The sequence below is a fragment of the Gymnoscopelus microlampas genome (assembly GCF_963454915.1).
Source record: "Gymnoscopelus microlampas genome assembly, chromosome: 23".
Lineage (NCBI taxonomy): Eukaryota > Metazoa > Chordata > Actinopteri > Myctophiformes > Myctophidae > Gymnoscopelus > Gymnoscopelus microlampas.
Genome location: NC_139960.1, coordinates 33,486,248 through 33,513,555, shown reverse-complemented (window position 1 = coordinate 33,513,555; position 27,308 = coordinate 33,486,248). Strand labels below are relative to the sequence as shown.

Sequence of the window (27,308 nt, the reverse complement as noted above, 5' to 3'; positions counted from 1 at the left end):
TTGTTTGTTAACTCATTCACTGCCAGAATTATTTCTGGCCCGTTTGAACACCGCCAAGATTTTTCATTGAAAAAAAAAAGTACTCAGGAGCCGAGATAAAGAATTTTTAAGTTTTAAGTTAACAAGGAAGTGGATGGGAGTCTATATCTTCGAAAAATCATATCTCCTTGGTCTTTGGGTCAAAAAAAAAAAAAAAAATCTAAAAAAAAAAAAAAAAAAAATAATAATATTTTTAATTTTTTTAATTTTTTAAAAAGTCGTTTTAGTCGTTCTTGGCAGGCATGGCTTATGGACAGAAGTCGTTTTAGTCGTTCTAGGCAGTATATGAGTTAAACCACTGAAGCCCTATTCACAATGTTGAAAAAAAAAAAAAAAAAAAGGTTTCCGCCTGTATGACATGCCGAAAATAGGAATGCCAGGTTGAAAGTGGTTAACTCTCTGATTACTGATGTGACCAAAGCGAAAAAAACGTTTTGAAAAGATGTGTTAGCAGTTATAACACATGACTTAAATGATTAATGGAGTGAATTTTCCATAGAAAACATCTCACATGATCCTATTTTTGTGGTTGAGAGGAAGTGTACTGTACAAATAATATTACACAATTTGAAAATTCTGGTTGATACAAACATAATTGGAATATTTTTTTTTACTGAAATACAGACTAGTCTTATTCCATTGGTAAAAAAACAAAACAAAAAATACATCACAACTATTCTTAGTGTATCATCAGGAGAGACAGTCGGGTGCTGCTTTATCAATAAATATTTTTTATATTAAACAACCCATTAGTCTTATTGAGAGCTATGAAAGACTGTGGTTTTGTTTTTTATCACTGTACACAGATATTAGACAGTAGGTTCACTTCCACAAGCATTGTAATAATGACCAGGGTGGAAAATCACAAGCCTGTCAAATTTAGCAGCTTATATAACAATAATTAAATAAAAAAAGGAGTTCACAAGCCTTCCAAGCAGGCAAACCTCAACCAAATAAAAACGGTTCCTAATGGGTCTGAAGCACTGATTCCTCGTGTCACTATTAGTTCCCCGTAGACAGTTCTCGAATAGGACAGTTTGAGAAGCTACAGTGTTTTTTTATAAACAGATATCACTGTGTGGTGAATTTCAAGTGTGTACATTTTGCATAAAGTGGGCAGAGAGCACCTATGATCAGGGCATAGAGCAGCCGGAGAATAAGGTTACGTGTCAAACAGGCTTGTCCCAACTTTGACCACTTGATGTATGTCAGAACTCAATAAATCCTTTCAACTGCAAACTAGAGCCATCTGCGCGTGCATGCGAGAGTGTGTTTAAAATGAATATATATATATATACTGCCTGCTCCAACTATGGGAAATAACGGTGGTGAACACTCAGAATTTTGGAAGAAAAACAATTGGGGTTTTCATCCATTCATATAATCACACTGACCATATGCAATGGCAACATAACAGGATAAATAGAAGAACGGCTCCTTCTACAAGAATTTTCAATGAACATTGGATTATTGGCACTGGCAGGCTCAAGTCACACACACACATATATTTTTATATTTTTATAAATTATATACTTTATATGTTAGGATTATTCCTATATTTTTAGGATCATTCCTCTATTCTTTCTACAGCACTACTAAAATGTTGACCACCCATGTCTGAACGACCATTTGTATCATAGAGATGGATATTACGGGCAGTTAGCGAGCAAAAAACAAACAAACTAAAGAATCACCTAGGACTATTTCAACATGACGTCGTTGTCTGGCATAAACCTTTTATCTCCAAATTGGATGTATTTTTTTCTCCATAAATTATTGCACCCTTTTAAATTTTGTCATGTGACATTATAAAAATGGCAAAAATAACAGATCTACAAGCTCACAATGCGATTCATTGTGAGCTTGCAGGTCTGCAACTATTTTTTGCTACTTTTGCGTGACATCATGATGCGAGGTGTTGTGAGCTTGTAGATCTGCTAGTTTTGAACATTTTTTTAAACCATTTCACCTGCTGTATAATGACAAGCCCAAACTACCAGGTTGAAAGTCTAAGAGGTTAAATCTGTCTGCGGGCTTATTATAAATAGATATTTAGATGAAGTTAAATGTATCCTAATTTCTCACTAAATAATAATTATATTGGATCCATACAGGCTATGGTTTTGGACATACAAGGTTTCTGCCCGACAGCAACGATAATCTTAACACAAGCAAGATTCAATGGGTCTCATTTCACCATCTACTTTCCCAAAACAAGGATGAATGCCTAAGCTTGTGGTCGACTGCACATACGTCAATGTTTTCCAATGGAGAACAAAGAGTAAGGAGTTGGGGGGGGGGGGGAGACAACAACTTAAAAATGGGGAATAACTACACGAACATGAGCAACTAATGCCAAGCAAACATTGCGTGCAAATCCTCTTCATGTAAACCTTCTGAAATCAAGTGAAAAAGTTTAACGCTAAAGCTACGTTTGGCAGAGTTCGATGGGGTTCTCTACGCACTCCCAATTCAAACTAATTCTTTGTCAAAAAAAGAAAGAAAACGATATCAGGACCTTGCACACACACACACCGACACGGGCCGCTGTGGCGTTTTTTTTGTTTCCTCGTGATCAAATAAACACAGTGTTGTTCAGTATTCGTGTCCACCCACCCCCTCTGTCAAACCCACGTACGTGTGCGTCTGCTTACGGGCCCCTCATTCGCCCGCCTGGTTCACTACCACAGCTAATACCAGCATAGGGGAGAGGAGCAGCAGACGAATGCAGTCCACGGGCAGGTCACGGTTCGGGGTGACAAGAGTGTTTCGTGTCTAGAAAAATAACTTGCCGTTCCTCTGTCCAACGAGGGGGAAGTCCCATTGGCGCGAGGGGCCAGCGGTGTGGGCTGTGTTTTGGTAGCGGGATGGGGGCTACAGGGTGATGAGGTCCACCAGGTTCCCCTTGGGCGGGGTCATGCTGTCTGGGAAGAAGTTGACCAGCGTGTCGAAGAGCTGCGTACGCTGGGCGTAGGTCTGGTCCACGTCTGAGAAACCTGACGGAGGCGGAGGAGAATGAGAGAGAGAGAGAGAGAGGAGGCGGTGAGAAAGAGAGAGAGAGAGAGAGAAAAGGAGATGTGCAGAAAGGAAAGTAGACAAAAAAAATAGACAAAGAGACAGAGAAATGGAATGAGAGAAAGACTGAGAGTTCAGTCTGTGGGTGGAGGATTCTTACAACTCCATTCCAACAGGAAGGTGTGTTCCCACAGATAGTTAAAGGTCAGGAAACTGTACAAAAGGACCCATGGGATCAAAGAACAAGGACTTCTTATGTAATGTGGTTTATACTGAATAAATGCGTCATAATAATTGGTGTTTGGGTTGAGGAACATGGCAAAATCCGGAGTTTTAAAGAATTTAAAACTCCGGATTTTGCTGTGAAGGATACTGAACAGGACGCAGAATTACCCAGAGGGATGAAGTCAGAGCTGGACTTGAAGAGGGCTGAGGGCAGGAGCTGGAACTGAACACAGAGAAAACAACATTTGATTCACGCTCAATGGCGGTGACTAAGCACTTCCACCTGCAGGCTCACTAATAGTTCATCAATAAGCCGTTCAAGGAGTGAATTCCCCTCATGGATTAACCCATTGAGACCTGAAGCCGATTCTACATGTCTCCTAAATCGCAACAGTATTCTGAAAAACCTATGTTTCTATATCAGTGGTGCTCAATCCTTTTCATGTCAAGGACCCCCAAAATGATATGTATTTGGCCGCAGACCCCCATCAAAATATTTTGTGCCAGGGACCCCCAGAAGCAAAGATTTGAGTTAAAAATGTTCGCTTTAAAAATATATATACTATATTCAAAGATTTGCACACATTTTCACGATTTTTCAAAAATAGCAGATCTATAAGCTCGTAGCGCGGCACTCGGTGCCACGCTATGAGCTTGTATATCTGCTATTTTTGAATAGCCCAAAGTGTAAAATAATGCTTTTTAGCTCAAATCTAAAAATGACACAGTTCCAGGTCTCAATGGGTTAAGTAAAAATCACAGGCCGCTCTGGACATGCTGTAGTGCGGTGTAAAGGTCCTTACACACCGGGGCGTTTTTTTTCATGCGAATAATACGTTTTTTTTAAAAACACCTTATAAAGTCAATGCAAGCTTCCAAATCAGTTTTGCGGAGTGAAAAAAAGCATCTTTTATTTATTCGGGCCGAGTCCGAATTTTGCGTATTATTCGCATAATCGCTGGTGTGTAATGACCTTTATGCTTGTGTTCACACTGGCAGATACAAAGCTACAGTCTACCATTCATTTTCAATGAAGATTCAAAGCTGCAGCCGATGTTTGTAGCTGCTACAAAATCTACAAAGCTACAAAACGTGATGTTTAACCACTTCCATTGCTCTCCACATAATTCCTGCTTGTAATGGGGGGGTTGAAATAATTATTTCTGTCCGCTAGTTCCATGTTCTTATTAAACCCCCGGCTTTATTTTCCTTTATATTTTTCTTGCTTGCCAATGCACGCTTTGATGTCGTCAACAAGCTCGCTGTGCAAACAGCATCTCTGACAGATTATGCTGCTCTAATGAATAACTTTGCATCTTTTGTAACTGCGAGTGTGAACACAGCATTAGGCTACAGGTTGTGCCAAACTTTGCCTGCCAGTGATGATATACAAATTATTTTTGTAAATTATTTACAATATCTGACAGTCCCACATATAGGCTAGTGATTCTCAAAGTGGACCCAGGGGTCCTTGAGGGGCTTCGAGGGGTCCCCAGCTAAATTGTAGTTTGGAACTAAATGGACTCTTAAAAAAGGTCTGTAACTCCGAGAGTGTACAAATGGAACCAAGTGGACCCTATGGGTCCACTTGGTTCCATTTGTACACTCTCAGAGTTATGGGGGTCCGTGACCTAAGACTGGAGATCCTTTTAATTACAAAGTGTGAGAAGCACTCTACTGTAATGTCAAAATAAGAGAATCTACCCCCACCGTAAGAATGTTTTTATCCATGTTGGGAGTGCTTCACAGGCATGTGTTTCATAAAGTTTCTCTCCATATCTAAGAGACCTTGAACCTCCAATTCTATAGAGCTTGTTCATCTTTGTTCAAAAGGGAGTACGTATGTCTGTCTACAGGTGTTCTTTTCCCCCCTTTCTCTTTTAATTAACTGAATGCCCCCAATAAAGGATGTGGCCTTCATGATTACCCCAAGTATATCTAGCTACACACCTGTGACATTTGATTACACACACTTTCTGATGAATGCATCGGTATGCATTCATAAAATAAATCTTTCTTTAGTACCTTTTACAGCAATAAATAGCAATTCATATATTGATCATTGTATCAGACGGTCTGTCAAAGGTTCAGATCTTAAATTAAGATCTGTGTTCAGGCCCATCATCCAATGACGTAGAAAGAAATTGGCCCGAGGACAAACTTATCAGCCATTATTTGTCTTTTTTGGTGACATCTTTATCGGCGATTATGCAGTCGATGTGCCACTTCACCTGACATCCCCATTTTGGGCATGTCATCATAGGCGATAGTTAAAACAAATTTGAAACTATTTTCAAAAATATCAGATCTACGTATCGCAACGCAGGAAAAGGGCTTAAGTGGTTAAATAAAATGTTTTTTTGTTTTTTCTGTATACGTACGTTAAATGTTCTGAAACAGAAAATGTAATCAATCAACATATTTTTTTACTGATTAGAAAATGTTACACTTTTTGTCAACGTATCGATCATAACATTGGTAATCTGTGTTCTATGATTCTCCAAAATCAGGATTGGAACCAAAAATCTGGCATCGGTCGGATTGAACTTATCCTAAATAGTATTTAGGATAAGTAGATAGGAGATGGTAGTATTTAGTAAATACTACCATCTCCTATCGCGGTTTCCCTACCTCTTTGGTCTCCTCTGGGTCGCTGTGGTCCACAGTCAGAGAGAGGTCATTCTGCAGGTACTTCAGGGCGTTCAGTGGTTCTGACTGTGCCTTCTCCTCAAACCTAGCAATCGACCCGGACCCACCAAAAAGAAACATCAATTGTATAAGTCAGAAGATCAAGAGTGTTGGGGAAACTGGGCTGCGGTTCCAAAAAAAGAACACTAGAGGGCAGTAAACGTCAAACAATTCTTATCCTGGCAGTGTCAAGTTCAGTGGCATGATCACACTGGTGGAATACCACACCTGTATTTCCTGATGAGGTATCTACAGTGGCGGAGGAGGTATTCCTTGGAGGGCCGGCACAGTTTGAGGGACCAGAAGTCATCCAGACGCATCTTGGGAGAGCAGGACTTTCCCGGGTTACCGCCAAACAGGTAGTGCACCTGGACACAGGATGTTGAATGAGTACATGCTAAGCTAACCTGGTCTAACTGGTGTCTATGTCTGTCTGTGCGCACGTGTGTGTGTGTGTGTGTGTGTGTGTGTGTGTGTGTGTGTGTGTGTGTGTGTGTGTGTGTGTGTGTGTGTACTGTACTTGTGTGTGTGTGTACTATATCTAGAGGCCTGAACAGCCATCAAAGATTCCACATACATTTTTACCAGGGGGAAAACAAAACTAGTATCAGAGATTTACAAGCCACTTAACCACTTCAACCCTCTAGATATGCATTTCGTTGACAGGTGTCCCCCAGGGGTCTGTACTTAGCCCGTTCCTTTTTTCGCCCCCTCTACGCCAAATCTCTTCGCTGAAAGATTAAATGGCCGATCCACAGTACAAGCTCACAACGTTGCATTATATGCGATGCTTTGTGAACTTGTAGCTCCGCCCATGTTGGTGTTAGAATGGTCATTTTCGGGGCTAGGGTTGATGTGGTTAAAAGACAATAGATCAATAAAACAAGTGTCTGTGTGGTCACCTTGTGCATCTCATCGTAGACCAGCTGGTGGGCGAAGCGCGGACAAGGCTCCTCCTCCTGCAGAGCTTTGCTGGGGTTCTCTTTCACCGCTTGATCATTCTTATATACACATGACCTAAGCAGAAACACACACGCACGCACAACAGACGCACATTAGAGGCAATAGAAAAAGCCCTGGAGCGGACGCTGTACGCCCCCCCCCCCCCTCTAGTATAGAGGAACGGGTGCACATAAACATTACGCTTGAAGTGTCTTATGAACTTATTTCAGTTGACATGCTGTAACAGAACAGCTACTGAGACCAATGTACTGGAACAAGAGAGGCTACAGACTGTTCTTTCAGAATTACTGTTCCAAGCAGCTTACATCAGAGAGAGCGGAACACTGAGTTTCACTACTGAGGTGGTACACACACACACACACACACACACACACACACACACACACACACACACACACACACAGCTTCTTTTTCGAAGGGCAAGGGGGATAATTCTGAAGTCGTTTTCGGAAGGTCAGGAAATCCTTTGAAATATGATACGCGGCGGTGGCGATTGTATCGAAAGGTCTTGACTAATATAAACCGCTTATTTGTATGCAACTTGTTTGTGCAAGTGTGTGACAGAAACAGAGAAAGAGAGAGAGATAAAGAGAGACAGGGGGAGAGAGAGAGAGCGAGAGGGAGAGAAAGAAAGAAAGCATAACGCGGTTGGTTACCAGTTGTTACGGGCGATGTCGTAGATCCAAAATGAGTTGCGGACGTTCTCTTCCCGCTTGTCCTTGTCCTTGCTGAGGCCTGACAGGACGTGGATCTCGTTAAGCTCAGGGTCTATGGTGGCTCTCTGGGTAAAACCTGTCATTGGTACTGAGGGGCGGGGCAGACACACACACGCACACACACACGCACACGCACACACACACACACACACACACACACACACACACACACACACACAACAGTAGCACTTACAAATGGAGGTCAAGTCAAGAGATATCACACATGCCTTAGCTATCCATTCCAAACTATCCCCTTTAACACAGTAGGTAGAAAGCTGCCCTGGGTCAGCAAGCAGCCAGAAATGACAGATATGATAATGTTTAGAAGCTAGCTGGGCCAGTGGGACAGATTAGCATAGTAAAACATAAAGGAGACAGCAGAGGAGCATCATCTGACATCTCGCTGTTAAAGATGCACCTTTTAAACCATTAACCAATCGACGGATGGAAGAACGAGAGGCGATTGAAGCATAACAGCTTGATAACATAGCAATATGCCACCATGGCAACGTGACCCGGAGGAGCCGGAAAAAGAACACTGGACTGTGATGCAAATTTCAACCGGTATGATCACCCCCCAGCGCCCTGCAGTACACAGCGGTTCACTGGATAAATGTCAACACATGCTGGACTTCCTTCTGCAGAGTAAACATGGCAAGGGAACAGGTTAGATACGGAGGTGGCTTACAAACTCGGCTGGCCTAATGTAATGTCTTGTTTGGACAGTGAGCCTCTGTTGCAGATGGGAGAGAAACAAGTCATCCTAAAGCACAACTGATCCAAACATCAGTCAGTCAGCCTTCGTAGGTTTTAATACATCCATATGCTAATGAATTTTTCAAAGCACCATAAAGAAAATAAGCTGTGTATCTAGTGAGCTTGACAAGAGCCAGGCTGTTGATCTATTATTCATCCTTGTTACATTCCAATGCTGACATATTAACTTATTACTAATACCAGGTCCGGTAAGCCAAGTAAGTCAAGTCACCAGGCCTGTGTGTGGCAAACATATCATGCCGCACTGATATCTAAGGAGGATAAACGTTTGCCAAACTGAACTGGCTCGATGTTTCTTTCAATTTAATTTGAAGGGAATGAGATGAGAATAGACACACACAGGCATACTGAAGCAGACAGCCTGCGCCCCCGTACAGAGGAAGAGCTCATTAGGCAGGAGTTATGAAATGGAAATGAACAGCGTGGAGATGTTGTTGTTGCAGTGCTAGTGCGTCTGGCCCCGACCGCTGCAACCATAAACATTCAAGAACTATTACGAGACAGAGGGAGGGAGAGAAAGACAGAGAGACAGAGACAGAGAAAGAGCAATGTTCGAGCTTGCAGCTTCCTTCTTGCCAAAATACATTGTGTTCTTCCTCTCTCTCTCTCTGTTTCATTCTTGCTCATCCCTTCAGATATTTTTGATTCCTTTCCCTCTCACAGTCGGCCCGAGTCCCAAGCCCTGCCCTCCCTCTCCCCTGGTCCCTCCCTGCTGTTAGGGATGATACAGAGGCACGAGGCCTATGGATGGACGTCTATTTATACTGTGCTGCGGGCGAAATCTGCCGGGGTGGCAGGGATCACACTCAATCTGTGTATCTGGGCAGGAAGTGGCCGACTGCTGTGCTGCCGGAGCTTTTAACCAGGTGCTGCAGAGAATCTGTCACATCCTCTCTCATAGAGGACAGGAACAGATGCTATCTCTTTCTAGAAACATCCACAACGACACACACTGGACCCCGCAGTGTCCATTTAGAGTCTTCAGCATCGTGTGGTGGCGTACATATGTTCGAGATAGTCGGCGGGGGGTTGTTAGTCGGAAGGGGGTTGTTTATTTTATCCAATGGAGGCGCGGTCTTGACGGGAAACGACACACATTTACCCATGAGACTACGGTGCCGCCGCAACACAAACACACACACACAGACGACCGCCGATGAGTCAGCTGACCTGTAAATGGAGCGCATTGTTGTTATTTGCGGGGCTTAATGTGCAGGCCAACACACGTGCTCACTTCTCTGTTTGACAGAAGAGAGGTCTTAACTGTTAGAGGGCCTACAAGGAAATATAATGTGCAGGCTTGTGTTAAAAGTAACACTACAGGGGTAGAGAACAGGATGACTAGGTGTGAATTTCTTGGGATCGATTTGGCCTGGACTAAATTTAAAATTCCTGTTAGTGGTGAAATCGATGTTGTCCTCTCTGGGGACATTTTACAGTTCCCAAGAGCAGCTTCAGTCATCACTACAAACATGGCATGAAGGGATGCTATTTACAGTGATTTACAGTAATTATCCCAACAATTCTGATTTAGTTTTTCTTTCACTCTGTTTTAAGCTTTCATTTTGTCCTACAAGATGCTCTTTATAGAAATTGGCATTATCATAGATGTAAGAGAAACTATATCCACCATACAAAAACAAACAAACAAATGGTAGACAACCGTTTTTACAGCATGGCTGACAGCCAAACCGTCCAGAACAGGGTTTGCCTGCATTATCTGTACTAGACCATACCCGGTGAAGGGCGCAGGTGAAAGTAGTTGCAAACTTGGGGGTAATGCACGTCCTGTCGCGCAGTTTCTCCCCCGCGCGCGTCCCGTCGAATTATAGTAGGATGTATGTTACATGTACAGTATGTCTGTCTCCTCAAAAGTAGACCAATCATCATGGGTCATGCCACTATGTGCATGAAACAGAATCACCAAATGCAGCATGAACAGTCTGGCTGGAAAGTGAAAATTAAATAGTGTGAAGGTTGGTTTTGCAGTTGATAATCTCTGAATGTTTTTTTTTTTCGCCAGTGAATCTCTTACATTGTTCTTGTTCTTTGCGCTGTTTCCATTTGGCCAAAGAAGACGAGTTGACATACATGTTTCTACAGCTGTATGTCGGCCATTGTTTGTATACTAATTACATGTCTGATGAAGATCCCACAGTGACAGAAACTCCTGTTTATTTTGGTTGCCTAGCAACATACCCAAAATGCAACTAGGAGGACAATTGCCTTCTCCCGTTTGCCTGGCGTTGTGCCAAACGGCGAGCGCTGTGCACACCATGTCCTATCTGCGCCTGTGGGGCCAGGTTTACAACACTCGAGCATCTCAGTGCTTAACGAGTTCCTGCTTGGAACTCAAAGAAAACACTGTGCATGGAGTTTACTGCCATTTCTGCCTCATTTAATTGCTATTCTAACCTCACACAAAAGGGACTGTTTCTATATCCGCTATTTTTAACGAACACATTTTTAATCATGCACCTTTAATGTATTTGACATTGCTTGTTATTATAAACTGCTCAAAAAAAGTTCGGAAACTTAACTTCGGTCAATTATATCTCCCCTTTAATAATACCAATTGGTAATATGCGTTTTATATCATTTTTATCGTTGATTAGTCACCTTTACAACGAGGTAGGCCTGTCCCTGACTAAGGATTTGTTTAGTCGAATCTAATTGGCGACTAATTGCCAATAGTCGACTGGCAGTCGACTAATGCAAAAAATAAAAAGGGCCTAAATACATTTTATTTCAAAGGGCCAAGTCTACACAGTTTGTTTTGTGTCTCCAGCAGAGTTTCTAGTGTCTCTATCTCTCTCTGGAAGAGGTTGCACATGAACTCTGCAGCCTCTTCAGGATAAGGACCGTGCAATAGGGCAAGTGAAGCTGATGTTCCGTTATACACACTTGAACTAAGTTCTGTGAGACTGGTGAAGTCAACAAGGAAGACAACAACCCAAGACCCCTTGCTTCACTGAGGAACCAGATTTATAGGCAAGATTTGCACAACGGTACCAAAGACAGATGTCAAAGTTGTAGGACCCATGCTCAGGTGCCAGTCACACACCTGTGACTGGCACACACATGCCTGCAAATGGTACCAGGGCTGACATCAAATAATGCGTAATCTGCGTAACGGAGCACCAGCTTTACTTGCCCTATTGCACGGGCCTTATCCTGAAGGGACAAACGTGGCAACTTTCCATGGGGGCAGTGTTGCTGCTTGGAGCATCAACACTAACTCAACAAAGTTGCAGAACCCATGTTCAGGTGCCAGTCACTCACCTGTGAGGCAGTCGCACACCTTTGACTACTGGCACACACCTTGCTCAGCTTGCTCAAAACAAGAGCGATTACCAACAGAAGCATATTGGGTGATTTTGGCACATTTTTTGGAGGCGCTACCCACACGTTTAGCTGTGTTGCTCATTTCACGAATGCCCGATCCTTACAAGCTGTAACTCGTTGTAAAGGTGACTAATCAACGATAAAAATTATATAAAACACGATACCAATTGGTATAATTAAAGGGGAGATATAATTGACCAAAGTTAAGTTTCCGAACTTTTTTTGAGCAGTTTATAAGAAATATTTGACAAATCCAACTTGTTTTCCTTGCTTCTTTCATTTCTTTATTATTTACCTCTTTCATGAAAATGCCATTGAAACTGCGTGTACGACAAAGAATTTCACCCAATTTTACACACGTAAACCTGTGATGTGACAATAAAGTCTGAATCGGAATTACGGTCCTCAAACCAGAGGTATGTCTTACTTGTTTAAAACTGTTAATTTTAACTTTAACTTTTTTTTTACTTTTAGCTTTACTTGACAAAGCATGACAGACTGAATACTAAAAATAGAACAAAATTAAAAGATAGCCTTTTGGAAGTTAACCCTTCAAATGCCTCTTAAACAGGCCTCCTGCCCATACTTAAGTGCAGGTTAGACCTACAACCCTGCAGTGGGTGAGCTGACAGGTATGTCACAAATCTTACCCATGCCCGAGTCCTTCTTGGTCCCATCAGATATGATCTCCACGTGGTCTCCATCCACGTCATAGCTGAAGAAGTCATTCAGGTACGTCTTGGACCTCTGACCCCCAAACACGTAAAGACAGCGGTTTCTCTGTAGAGAGAGGCCAAGGAAGTGGGACGTGAACAAAGAGGCGAAGACAGGGTGTGAGAACAACCGAGGGTGAAAGAGAGCAGAAGACTAGCTCGGTCAGTACCGCGTTCACGCCAACACTCTAAATAGCTGACATTTTCCCACTGTTCCTATTTTCCTTGGCTCCTTGAAAGCAGAGGAAATCTGGTGCACATTTCATGCAGTTCATGGCTAAGACGCAAAACGGAAGGCGTGTCCTCTGCGTACTACATTACATTGGTATTTTCTCCCCCGATTAACATATATCCCATTATTCCACATTATCTTGGCTACAATCTACTAACTGGCCACAACAGACATCAGGCCTCTGGCACTGAACAATGTTGACCAAAAAATAAATAAACTCACCCAACATTTTCAGTACTATTGGGATAGACAGAATTTGGCCAATCTGAATACAATTAAACATAATTTCTCTCGTGCACATATTGATTTGTTGACGACAGATTGAACACAGCACCAAAACACTGCTTGCTCACAGACTGAAATGCATGCATCCTTATTTGGTAAATCGCTGCAGTCAATGTTATTTCTTTCTTCTTTAACTACTTAAACCTTATTAACTTCATTGCACAAAAAATAGAGTATAGAGGAGTTTTTTTTTTAACCCTAAATAAATGTGTGTTATGTGGTATTGTGACATGGCCAAAATAGGGATGCCAAGTTGAAAGTGCTTAACTACTCCCCTCCCCTCTTCTATTATTGGCCCTGTGGGGCCAATGCGCCCGCAGCGGCACAGAGAAGGATGACTCACGGTGTGAAAGAGCATGCAGTGACCAATACGGGACTGGATGTCCTCTGGCCCAGCGTTACAGGAGTCCTCTCGTAGTAGGCTCCACGTGCCGGCCTGGCACTGGTAGGCGTACAGGCCACTGAACTGAGGCTCCGATGTCCGACTGTCTTCCACGCTGCCGTTACACGTCAGGATCCGACCTCCGAATGTATAGATCATGTGCTTCTCCGAGTCCATACACATCTGACGGGGGGGGAGGCGGGAGGGGACGGTGGGGGTGTGTGCAAGGGACATCCGAGAGGAAGCGAGGAAGGAAAAGAGAGGTTACAAAAAGGACAGCGGGATGAGACTCTGGATCCCACTCTGTTGGATTTGGAACAATGGATTACAGTTATACAATATTAAAACATGTCTGCCTAAATTCTAGTTTTAGAAGAACCACTGTTGGCTTGTGTGTATATCAAACAAACTAGAGGTTTTCTGGAGCCCATCTGATGTGCCAAAGAAGCCCAGAGATCTTTTGGCTTCCATTAGATGCAATCCTGTCTATGCCTGTTCTGTGTGAAGGAGCCAGGGTGGAGAAACGTGACTTTCTTTTGGTTTTCTGGCAATTAGTTCAGAAGTTCTTGCTGTCATTACATGTAAATACTACACTTAGTAGTCTGTACTTGACTTTTTGTAAGATTGTCTCTATTATCTATGTTTTATAGGCAGACTTTCACTGATAATGATACTGTTGCCTAAATGGATAATTGAATCATTGTGGGACTCCACCCATTGAGCTGCAACCATACCACCTGCGAATGTGTTTAATATGAGGGCCAGTGTTGGCCGAATGTTCTTCAATGTACTAGCCAAGAAATAAAACTTGGCTTTTAACATATTTTTGCTATCAGAAGAGCTGCCTTAGAGTTTCTCCTTTTTCAAATATAGAGGTTTCTTGGAACCCATCTGAATTACTAAATGCCTCAAAGAAGCCCAGGCATCTCTTGGCTTCTCGTTGATGCAATCCTGTCTATGCCTGTTCTGTCTGCGGGAGCCAGGGTGGGGAAACGTAACATTCTGTAATTGGTTCCGAAATTCACCAGCCAATTTCAACATCTCAACAGGCAACATCGTGTTTCTCTGAACACCTGCTAGTGCTAGAGATGTTCCCATACCGATACCAGTATCGGAAAAGCTGCAGATACTGCCTAAAATGCTGGTATCGGTGAGTTTTACAGTCTGTGCCAATCCCATACCACGTCATTTATCACATACATACATTTCATTTACAGTAATGTTTGGAATGCTTCACTTGATGCACTACTATTTTATACTATTGCTGTACTATTTGTATTATTCTATCCAACTTCTAGCTGCACTTTGACTATTATTAACCCATTAAGACCTGGAACTCATCTGTGTCATTTTTAGCTGAAAAGCATTATTTTTACACTTTGGCTATTCAAAAATAGCAGATATACAAGCTCATAGCACGGCACAGAGTGCCGCACTATGAGCTTGTAGATCTGCTATTTTTGAAAAATTGTGAAAATGTGTGCAAATCTTTGAATATATATATTTTTAAAGCTAATTTTTTTTACTCAAATCTTTGCTTCTGGGACCCCCAGGAACAAAATATTTTGAGATGGGGGTCCTTGGCCAAATACATATAATTTTGGGGGTCCTTGACATGAAAAAGTTTGAGCACCACTGATATAGAAACTTAGAAACTTGGGATTTGGAAGACTTTTGTAGAATCGGCTTCAGGTATTAATGGGTTAATTTCAGTGAGCCCCATAACTCTCAGAGTTACAGACCTGTAAGGGTCCATTTGGAACCCCCTCAAGGAACCCTGAGAGTCCCTGAGAACCACTGTCCTAGATCCTTTTTTTAATTACACATACTTACCAGCCGCAGCCACATTTTACCTGCATTCATCAAGGCTGTCATTGGTCCTAATTTCCAAATGTCCCGACAGATGACAATAAGAGGACACAAGAGATGGGAGGCAGACTAACCTGGTGGTCGAACACCAACTTGGGCCCGCCGTCGGCAGACGTGTCCTCGCTGAGCAGCGTCCAGGTGTTGGCATCGATGTCGTAGCGATAGAAGTCGCTCTTCAGGGACTTGCTGTTCCGGACGCTGGAGTCCAGGTACCTGCCCAGCGTGTAGATCTGTCGTCGCTGGGAGTCGATGCACATCTTGTGGCAGGAGCGCGCACTCGGTCCGCTCTGCACAAATGGCAAGAGGGCAGCGTTAATTTTGACAGCAAATTTTAGATTACGTTTTAGTCATAGTCTTTTGAATAAAATTTCATTTTGTTTTAGTCATCTGAAAAGTTTTGGTTTTTGTCTAGTTTTAGTCGACTAAATATTATAAGATTTTAGTCTGATAAATCTAGATTTGATGGCGTCATAATGGCTGATTTTACTCTTGGTTGCATGCTGAAAATAGCCAATCTACAAGCTCACAACGTGTCGCAGCGCGACATTTTCAGAGCACAACCAAACATAAAATGACTTGTCTTTTAGTTCTACTGTATCTCTTCTCCACTAGTACCTCCCTAACATTTTAGTCTAAATATATTGACGAAATAGTCAATATATTTAGCCTTAGTTTTAGTCATCATAGCTTAGTTTTTATTTAGTTTTCGTCAGTGCAAAAAGGTGGTCGACAAACATTTTTCGTCGACAAAATTGACACTGGGCAAGAGAGATGGCTGTAACTAATAAAACATGTTTGGAATTATCCTAATGCAATAAGGTTTCTGGCGCTAGGGCTGGATGTTACTGGAAATTTCTCAGCAAATAAATCTACAATTACAATTTGGGCATTTAGCAGAAGCTCTTAACCAGAGTGACTTAAAAGTGTGAGATCAGAGTAAATGGCATGAACCCTCGTCAACTAACAACAGGGTAAAATAGATGCAAAAGTAGAGTGGAAAGAAAAACTATTTAGTGGGTACCAGGTAAACATCAAAGCCAGCATCTGTCTAAATAACATTCTTAGCTATAACAAATCTAAATAACAAGACATATGTGAACAAGATATCTCTCAAGCAGGGATTCCGTTAGCCGGTATTTACCGGCCATTGACCGGTAAAATGTTTAAATTGGCCGGTAATTATAAACACCACCGGCCACCGTGGCCGGTTGGGAAAATGCTGTTATTAGGCTATTTTATCATTTAAGCCTATTATCAATATTATTATTTGGATAAAGTAGTTGGCTACAACCATTAAAATCATAATAATTTAAAGTTTTTATCATGATCTGACTGTGTGGTTTAATTCTGACAGCCTGCTCTGCTGCTGCTGCTGTGCGCTGCATTTATAGAATAGCCTATTCGTTGTACGATGGTGTCGCGCGTTGAAAATATCAGAGCTACACGCTCACAGCACGTCTCAATGCGCCGCGTTGTGAGCTTGTATGTCTGCTATTTTGATACGCCACAACACAGCTGAGAGACACAGCTGTGTCTCCTCCTAATCAGCGCTGAGTAGGGTGGTTCGCTCGGGTGTTGATAAACAGAACCGGGATTTTCCGAGGTGATAGAATCTGAACCAAGCCGGACCCAATTGTCGATAAAGGGACCCGCAATTTGAATACTAATGAAGTACTCAATTCAGTGACCTACGTTCAATGAAGTGAATGGCAGGTCGTTGAAATGTGTGAATTCCTTCACCAGTAGCCAATAATTATCACCTCAAGAACAATAGCCACGCACATGATAAGCCATCACCTCAGAGTTAAGGTTGTTACACACCGGGGCGATTTATTCGTGCGAATAATGCGTTTTTTTTTTAAACCTTATAAAGTCAATGGCTCCGTACATGGAGCGAAAAAGCGAAAAAGCGAAGCGAAAAAGCGTCTTTTAATTATTCGGAACAAGTCCGAATTTTGCGTATATTCGCTATATTCGCCGGTATGTAAGGACCTTTAGACTAGTCAGACGGTCATTTTTGCTGTTTGTATTGCTGCGCCCCCCAGCCCAGCCAGCAGCCACAACTGGGTGCAGCGTAGGCCTATCAGATGCGTACCAACGTATCAGATACGCTGTTTTGAACAGTTTTTGAAGGTATACGGTGGCGACGAAAAAAAAACTACAGGCCATACTACGTATACAGCGTACCACGGTAGAACACATCACTGGAATAAGGTTAGGTTGAGGCATAGTTTACTGATATCTTTAGGAATACCAGGCAAATACCGCCGGATTTTCCCCGGGGCGACTGTGTTTTGGGGCGAGCGCCGAGCGTTTTGGTATTCGTTGCGCAGCAGTTCACTCATGCCCACTTTATTCATTTCATTTTTGGCAAGCGACATCTCTGCATGATATAGTAGATCATATAATTTAGTTATCTATAAAAACAGAAACAGATTGCATCTGTGATAAAGTGGAAAGAAGCGCAGATCTAACGTAACAAGGTGTAATGATCAGTTGGGTGCATGTATGCAGTGCAAACACGCATGTGACGTTAATTATAATATATGGCCGGTAAATGTATTCTTTGGCCGGTAAAATATAATCCTCCCGGCCTTGGTGGCCGGCCCAAAAAATGCCTAGCGGAAACCCTGCTCTCAAGAGAGATTCTGCAAACAGTTGAATCTGTCAGCACCACTGCCCTAAACATGTAGTTGTTGTTGGTAGGAATAAACACAGAAGCACCCAGGAGGAAGAGGACTAAGAAAGGGGAGGAGCCAAACATAGTTCCTGTTTCTACACAAAAAGGTGGTGCCCCCAGATAATTGTGTAGTGGAGTAGAAGTAAAAGTATAGAATTGTTTTAATACTCCAGTAAAGTAACCGTACGTCAAAATTGTACTTAAGTACAGTACTTAGTTACTTTACACCACTGGTATCAAATTATATGTTTTTTTCAATAACCTGTCCTATTCTGACATTCATTGATCAAATCACAACCATAATCTGCACTGCCCTGGCTTTCTCATGCATTCTTCCTGTCTCACCTCTTTCTCTGTATCTCGAGAGATGCAGGCCCACTGGTTCTCCTGCACGCTGTAGGCCCAGAAGTCAGCCAGGTCCTGTGTGCCGTCCCAGCCCCCAAACAGGTACACGGTCTCTGTAGGACAACACAGACGGCACCGGTCAAACGAGTGCACAGCATTTCAGGCTTCAGCAACAACATATCACAGTTGTCTTTTGCCATGTATGCCGATACCTTGAAAGTGTGGGAACTGCAGCAGGTGCTACTTGATCCAAGAAAACCAGACCCTCTACTCGGTAAACAAACATCCCATCACTCGTCGAGCCCTCTTGACTGTTTGAATAAGAGCGTAATGGCAATGGGAGTGTGCCACTTCCACCGCAGTCCTCACATTAAAATAGATTCTAACCATGTGTGGCTCGGCTGTGTTTGGCCTTGGGATCTAACCCCGGGGTCTCTGGGTTACTGCAGTGCGTTTGAACTGATTATGCCCTATTGCTACCCAAACACAGAGCTCAGTGTGTGAGACCTGAGACACAGACCAGAGGGATGCAAGGCCTTCTCACAGCTCACACACAATATACAGACACTGCATCTCTCTCTCTCTCTCTCTCTCTCTCTCACACACACACACACACACACACACACACACACACACACACACACACACACACACACACACGACAATGCAGGTCTTTGTGTTTTGTGAGGCCAGTGGGGAAGTACACCACTGAAGTGCTTAGCCAAATACTATAAAAACAATAGTTGTGTGTCTGTGACTAAACAATGGCAGTGATTAATGTGCTCTTTTGAAATGCCCCCAGTGTCAGCGTTCTTTTTTGTCGGAAAAGGGGGGAACTTTAATTTGATTAAAACCAATTGATGAATTTCTGTTGTGCTAGGGCACATGACTCATGGCATTGGATAAAACGGGCTGTTCAATGTGTCATGGTCACCACCAGACTCACCAGTTTGAACATCTATGACCATCTGATGTCCTCCCCTCATGCCTGGTCTGTTGTCATCACCGTCACCTGGGGGGAGAGGGAGGGAACGAGGAGACGGCGGGGCGTGAGTGTGAGAAGGGGTGAGGCGGATATAGACAAAAGGGGGAGAGTGAGAGTGAGAGAGAGTAGAACAGATAAATGGGATGGAGTTAGTGAGGAAAATGACAGGAGGAAGCAGAGGGCAGAGGGAAGAGAACAGAGACATCACTTTAGCTGCAAGAAGGCAGTGGGTTCCATAGTGTACTTTTTTTTTATTTATCTGTGCTTGTTGGGAAGATATTTCCCTGCTTGAGAATAGATGATCTCACTGTTCATGTCGTCTTGGTTGGGTTCTTGCGCGGGTGTACCTTTGTTACATTTGGGGATGATCTGGCTCCATCTGGGCTTGTACTCCTGCTGGCTGATATACTGATTAAACAAGCCGTCTAGCGGGGAGAGAGAGAGAAAGAGAGAGAGGTCAAACATTAGTGCAAGCAGTGATATTCAAATGTTTATGTTCCTGCCCTTTGGAACATTCAGCTCCCAACGTACACTGTGAACGAATGCTGAATATCTGAGTAAGTGGTATATGTAAACTACATGTAAATCATTGCATTATGTCAGCCTGTACCCTGCACTGAACTGCTGCACTAAATGGGAAGTCCTATTGTCCCAGTATGATGTGTGCCTGTATGTGCTTGTCAACTATGATACTGAAATGACGTGATTATGACTCCGTCATTGGGAGCCCTGCCCCCGCTGTCATCGACCGGGACCACAGTACCTCCCACAGCCTTGTCGATGAGCTCCTCGCAGGCGTCAAAGTCTCCGCGCAGCACCAGCCGGTCGTGGAGGTGCGTGAGCATGGGATGCTCCAGGGCTATCCGCGTCTTCTTCTGCAGCGACTCGAACGCCTCCGTGTAGTTATGCTGCCGGAAGTGCTTGAGACAAAGGCGGATGGCTTCCTGTTCTCTGTACTGCAGGGACAGCGAGGAGCGGGAACAGGAAGGAAACGGCACAGTAATACAGACTCTATAGGTCCTGTGTTCAACTTGCAATGATGCCAAGACGAGTCCCTACTAACGCTCTGCTCCCACTATAACAACCAACTCCTCTGTGTGTGTATGCGAGACACGGGCACAGGGCTTACCTTGCTGTACCAGTTAAGGCAGGGCTGCACCACATCAGGGTCTTCAATGCCATGCAGCTCTATGTACCAAATGCTGAAGTTAAAACTAGGACCCCAGGACATCAGTGGCACTATCACAAAGAAGGGATAGGGTCGGGGGCGGGGCAGAGAATGCTCGGTTATTTGTGTGCATTTAATTTTGGTTCACTCTTTGCTCAGTCAGTTCTATTTTGCTCACAAATTGTTTGATCATCACTATAATCATTATTTGTAAAGAACTTTTTAAAAAGTGCTTTACAGAAGAATAAATTAAAGCAGAATGAATAAAAGACAGCTATAACACTGAACATTTCCATAGAACAAAACAATAAAAAATGGAATAAGGGATGGAGGTAGAACAAAATGTTGTAGAACAGAAACATGTAAAGCTTCTTTGAGTACTTAGAAAAGCGCTATATAAATCCCAGATATTATTATTATTAGACTCAAATCCATACTGTTTTTTCCTTTTACCCTTTTCTTCTCCCTAATTTAGTCATTATGCCATTCAATTCCTCCCCACACACATTGCTGTGTTGTCACTGCTGTTGTATCCTTCTGACTCACCTGTCAGTGAGGAGCCCCCACCGGGAGGACGTAGAGCCTTCGTTCTACTCCTCCCGCCCAACACTCCTCAGCCTGTAGGAGTACCTGCAGTGACAAACATCACCCTCCCCGCCCGGCTTCCCTTCAATTGTGTTCGTATATAGGCGCTCGACAAAGCCGGCGGATGCACCACAGTGGATTCGAACCCACAACCTCTGTGGTGGTGGGATGACACTTTACCACTGCGCCACCCGAGCTCCTAAATCCATCCTGTTGTGAGTATATAATAATAGGCTGGTTAGCCCAGTGAGTCACCAGAATAGTAACTGTTCTCACCTATTTGGACAAATCTGCAGGGAAACATCTGTTCGTCAATCTTGTGCTTCAAGGTGAACGTCTCCTTGTTGTAGTCATTCTTAAGGCCACTAGAAGGAAGTGGTAGAGACATAAAGATGATCGAGCCCTTTCATAAAGCACATTACATCCTTTATGGTACCCAGATACATGCCAGGGATTTACTGGCAAGGGTATAAAGTTTCATTGTTTATAGAGTCAAAAAATATCACTGTACAAACAAATCCATAGAAGCAGTTTCCAAAGCAGTTTTCCAATAAGTTTTGGGTGGCTTTGCACTTAATTTAGGGCAGTTCTTTAACGAGAATACAATTAGCATCATAATTAGCAGTAACAATAAAACATTAGTATCAGAATTCACACATCAATTAAATTTAACTATAGAACAAATTACATTTTATAATATAAAGAATATCAGTATAATTTGTACCAGAGCTGCTGTAAGCAATATGTTGGATTTAACTACCGTTAACACAATATTACCGTATCTCACCTGGACAGAAGTTCTGTCATGTTCTCCTCACTCATCCCACCAAACACTTTGAACTTCTTCAGGTTACAAACATGAGTCTTCTCATACTTCCCAAACGTGATGCTTTGAACGATTGCAGGCCTTTCTAGTTTCAATATTAAGTACTGGTGAGAAAGCAAACAGATATTCAAGTATTAGTGATTCTGGACAACAGCAGAAATTACTCATATATTCACAAGTACAGTACACATGTGTAATATAAAGTACTATATTATTTAGTATATTCATTCAGATGTTTTTTTTTATTTTTATCCATGTGATAACTGATAACTAATATCAATACATGGTTTGGAGGCACATCGCGTGTCATTGTTTCCTATCTACACAGGACAGTTAACAAGAAATCACTGGGGAGACTTATGCTTAATTTATACTCCGTTGTATGACGGCATCTAAAAATAGGTCGGCTATTTTCAGATGTAGAATAGAGCGATTGGAGAGAGCAGATTCCAGAACACAGATTTACGTGCCACTCAGACGCAGACAACCAGCCCCACAGAGTCATGCTTTTACATCAGCTACTGTATACTGTATATTCTAACAATCGTGACCCATTTCTCAGGGAGTCACCACCAATATTATGCTTCGGTGAAACTTTAACAACAATGAATGCATTGCCCACCATGATGTATGGCGTCCTTGGATCTAAATGTCTTAAAATTTGACTGTCATATAATTATCTTTGGTATCAATGTCATTCTTTTGACATCGTCTTGATCTGGCATAAGAGGGCATACACGATAACACAGCCTTGGACACTTCTCAACATTTCTCTTTTGATGACTTGTGCTGCCTAAGATAGACATCACTTACAAAAAGGAACCTTATCTATAATAGAGAACACTCTGATTTGTTTTGTTGAACTGATGAGGGAACTGTGGCAATGGTTTAATCAACAATTTTTTCTCCCCTGATTTAGTGTTGTAAATTCGAGCCCATGTGTATAGTCCCAGTCAGTGTCAACCTTACTGTTGGGCCCTGGGGGAGGTGTAGACAACCACGTCTCCTCTGATACACAGCCAGCCGCTTCTTTTCACCTGACAGTGATGAGAAAACACTGTCCCTCCCGGTTCCGCTCCTTGCTAAAAAGGTGCCCTGATCATGACCAGCCTGTAAGAGTCACTAGTTCAGCGACAGAGAATGTCCACCCCTTCTAGCTTGCCACACGCGAAACATGGCCAACTGTATTTGTTGGAGAGCCCCACTACCCGCGGGAAGTACGGGTGCTGGGGCGGCTGCAGCACCCCCTGAAAATAATGTATGAAAACAAATAATAATAATAAATAAAAAAAAGTATTAAAAACATATTTGTTTGTTGTTGGTCGTTATTTGGGGGGGGGTTTAGTGCAATATGTGTTCTGGAACTGAAGCAACCGAATTAAAGTAACAGAACCCCCCCAAAAAGGTTTTAAAAAGCGGAAAATTACCGCAAATAACCGTTGGGCGTGCGTGCATGTGCGCGCATACAGCACCCGTACCCTAAAACATCTTCCCGCGGCTATGGAGAGCCCGGCCAAGCAGGAGACACTGTGGAGGAATTGAACCTCTGTCTCCATAGTGGTGGGCAGGACATTTACCGCTGCACCACCCGGACGCATATGCCACAGTTCTGTATCATTTAGTGGATGAGGCAAATAATACACTGCTTACATAACATGTGTACTCTGTGCGGTAGTGGTTAACCTATGTTCTGAAAAGCTTCATTTCCTCTTGCCATACAAAAAAGAAAAAGAGCACTTTCCTCTGCTCCTAACCACAAAAAGACTCAAGACTATGTCAAGACATTTGACAATCAAAATGAGGCAATTGCTTAATTGGCCATCTAAACAGACATGTCGAGAGGGTATGGGAAGTGACAAAGGGACAGAAGGTGATATGGCGCATCAGGCCTGAGACAGCAGTAGCTGACCAATCAGCACAAGCGTAAGTGCCACCGACCGCACAGTGAACTATCATCATGAGTAACCTTGATGCGGAAGGAACTCAACATGACAAACAGACACAAATCGGCTACCAAACATGGCTGTTGTGGATGGTGTCATAGAATTCATGGCCGAGGAGACACTGGAGTTTCCCATGACATGGTTCAAAACAGCAAACTTTGCCAGTCCACACTACAGAAGAGCTACATGCCAACAAGGGCGAGGGGCACCAGCAGCACCTGCCATTTTCTCAACCATCTCCCTCCCCAACAGTTGGGAAATCCTAGTAGGAATACCACAGCAGTTTCTTGGTGACAGTAAATTACTTTCATGTTATGTCATTCAAATGCAATTTTCTCTTTGATTTGGTGAATGAATAAGGCAGAGTATGTGAAAAACGGATTGTCTACAAATACACACACATACTGTCTTCCACAGTGGTGAATATTCTATATTAGAGTATTGCAGTACTACAGGGGGGTGCAAATGCAATAGCAAGTAAGCATTGTGATACTGACACCACATCTTTAATGCAGTGCGCAGCAATATTGGTCATTTTTACTCAAGAATTGTTTCGTATAATATGTTTTGATAAAAATGAATGAATAAGGTTAGTGGAACTAAACGTAAAAGAAATTAAAAAAAATAACTGGTGGTGTGATTTAACCCGTTATTACCAGGAAAGCATCTGCGTCATTTTAGATTTTAACCACTTTAACTATTTTTTTATACTTGGCTATTCAGAAATAGCAGATATACAAGCTCATAGCACGTCACTTTGAGCATGTAGTTCTGCTATTTTTTTTTTATCAGGAAAATGTGTGCAAATCTTTGAATATATATATATATTTTTAAAGAGAACATTTTTCACTCAAATCTTAGCTTCTGGGGGTCCCCCTGCCTGGAACAAAATATTTTGAGATGGGGGTCCACGGCCAAATACAAAGTATTGTGGGGGTCCTTGACATGAAAAGGTTTGAGAACCACTAATATAGAAAAACGATTTAGAAGACAAGGGACAGTATCCTTACCTGTGGTGGGTAGTTGCTCTCAGAAGACCACCTGGAGGACTGGTCGTTGGGTTTATCCACCAAGATGTTTCTACAAATGCAGGGCATAATTAGCCGCAAGCAACTCTTAGATGCTATATAATGCTATCTGGCAACTAGAATTGCAATACCAACCCTTGACAGCCCATTCATCCAAACAGAAAAGTCCTATCTGATTGTATTAAACAATGTTAAACTCACCAAGATGGCAGCTGTACGGAAAGCTTGGGTTATCCTCTTTATATCTGTCAAGTTTTTGTCAATAAAAACCCACCGTAGACAAGTTATGAGCTACTTTCTGTCAATACATTTGGTGCAGGTGATTATTACACTCGAAGTGTTCGAGTTTGGAAGCACTCGTTTTCAATAATGCAACGTCCTCCTGCATTATTTGCAATTTCTGGTGGTACGCAGGACCGTTGAGTGATTTCCAATGAGCACTTCAATACTTTTAACACTTTTTATAACAAAATTATCATCTGCACAGAATTTATTGACAGAAAGTAGCTCATAATATCGTCTAAATGTCTATGGTGGATTTTTATGAAACAAAAACTTGGCAGATACAAAGAGGATAATCCAAGCTTTCTGTACAGCTGCAATCTTGGCGAGTTTAACTCTGTTTAATACAATCAGATAAGACTTTTCTGTTTGGATGAATGGGCTGTCAAGGGTTGGTATTGCAATTGTAGATGCCAAATAGCATTATAGCATGTAAGAGTTGCTTGCGGCTAGGCGATAATAACCAGGTAGGGTTGGCACGATCATTAATTTTCACTTGACGTTTAATTGCCATGCATTTAATTGTGCTTTTCGGCATTAAAGATTGGCTGACCTATGGAAAAGATTATGCAATACAATTATGCAAAAATAATTACGATTATCAAAAATAATTGGGATAATGTAATAATTGTGACAGGCCTATTAACCAGGTCAGTGTGTGTGATAACCTAACTTAAAACTGTGATGGAAACCGATATGGTGTTTTCTAGCCTAACCAGTATGAGGTTCAGTGTGTTATTACTGACAATATATCTCATATTGTCCACTGTCCAGCTGTTTAACAGGTGATAGTCGCAGCCATAGGCTACTAATACACTATATTAGCCTTGGATCAAGACCATAGATAGATAGAAGATCATAGATGTATTCTATCGAGTTTGACATTTATGATCAAGATAGGAAAGTAAAAGTCAGACTCGATAAAATGCATCCACATACATACATACATACATACATACATACATACACACACACACAGTCTTAGGGCGAAACTTGTAGCTTGAGACAAAGTTTAACGAAACAGCAACAGGCAAAAATGTCCTACATGGGTAATGAATGATAATGATGCATTTGCGATGTGATTTGGGAACCCTTATGCACAGAAATGGTTCTCCCCTGGTTGATGGGGTATTTTAGTGGCAGGCAGCAGCAGACAGCTGTCTAGTGAGCGGGTTTAGTAAACCAGTGATTCTCAAAGTGGGGTCCCCCCCAGGGGTCTTTGAGGGGGTCCCCAGCTAAATGATGGATAGTTAGGAACCAAATGGACCCATATGGGTCTGTAACTCTGAGAGTGTACAAATGGAACCAAATCTCTTAAGAGTTAAATTAACATAGATTTTACAATATACATTGGGGTCCAGAGATAGAAATGCCATTAAAATGGGGGTCCGTAGCCTAATGCATGTCAAACTGGGGGTCCTTCTAATTAAAATGGTTGAGAACCACTGTAGTAAACAACCTGCTTTTAGCCGCATCTGCTAACGCAGAGAGCTCTATGGACCCGGACTGGAGTCACTTGAGGTTCACTCGTTTCAGACTTAACCCGGGGCAGCGTCTTGTCACGTGGGTGGAGCAGTTCACCTGCCAATTGATTTTACTACTAGATAATAAGTTGTTATTGTCTATTATTAATGAGTGCACAGGCCGTATTTCACTCATTCCGATGGTTAAGTTATTGATTCAAAACATGTCAACACCAATAGCTACTCCGGACAAAATGCTGTGCATCCACCGACAACTAAAGCCTCATTTTATACTTGGGTGGCAATGGCATGCAGTAAATAGCAGATCTACAAGCTCACCACGCGTGACGCGTGGTGAGCTTGTAGATCTGCTATTTACTGAGCACGACACCGGCACGCAACTACAAGTATAAACGAGGCGTAACGCAAACATAACAGTGTCAACAACAGCGGGCGAGCTGAGCGGGGACACAAACCGAACGCGCCTGCAGAGCTAGCCTAGCCTGGCTGCTAGCTTTCAGGGCGACCTAAGCTAGCTTTTTGGATCTCAACCCGAGCCAGGCCGCAGCAGGCCAAAGCTGGGAAAACACGATAAAGAACACCCGTTACCGGGGGAAAAAACAATGCATAACATCTGGCCGGCTGTTACGTGCACTACTCACTCCGGTAAATATGTGGAGGAATAAGAGCTCCATTTAAAAACGCCGAAGGAGAGGACTCTGTTCTCGGGAACGACAGCCATCTTGTTGCACAT

The 27,308-nt window shown here is 42.6% G+C and overlaps 1 protein-coding gene across 2 annotated transcripts; it reads right to left on the bottom strand.

Annotated features, from left to right (window-relative positions):
• Positions 1 to 328: 328 nt before the first annotated feature.
• On the bottom strand, positions 329 to 27,308 carry mkln1 (muskelin 1, intracellular mediator containing kelch motifs; the record flags this gene model as incomplete). 2 transcript variants are annotated; one of them, XM_084050093.1, is made up of 18 exons in its annotated part: positions 329 to 3,035; positions 3,448 to 3,502; positions 5,911 to 6,013; positions 6,196 to 6,335; positions 6,870 to 6,984; positions 7,587 to 7,734; positions 12,419 to 12,548; positions 13,342 to 13,563; positions 15,324 to 15,536; positions 18,275 to 18,387; positions 19,221 to 19,286; positions 19,607 to 19,684; positions 20,023 to 20,215; positions 20,389 to 20,498; positions 21,289 to 21,377; positions 21,800 to 21,942; positions 24,792 to 24,861; positions 27,217 to 27,308. In XM_084050093.1, 18 exons carry the CDS (start codon positions 27,306 to 27,308, stop codon positions 2,914 to 2,916), a joined length of 2,202 nt encoding a protein of 733 aa, XP_083906219.1. In that variant the 3' UTR covers positions 329 to 2,913. The 2 variants fall into 2 exon arrangements, with proteins under 2 accessions (XP_083906219.1, XP_083906218.1); XM_084050092.1 differs by having other exon boundaries at positions 19,568 to 19,684; positions 27,217 to 27,305.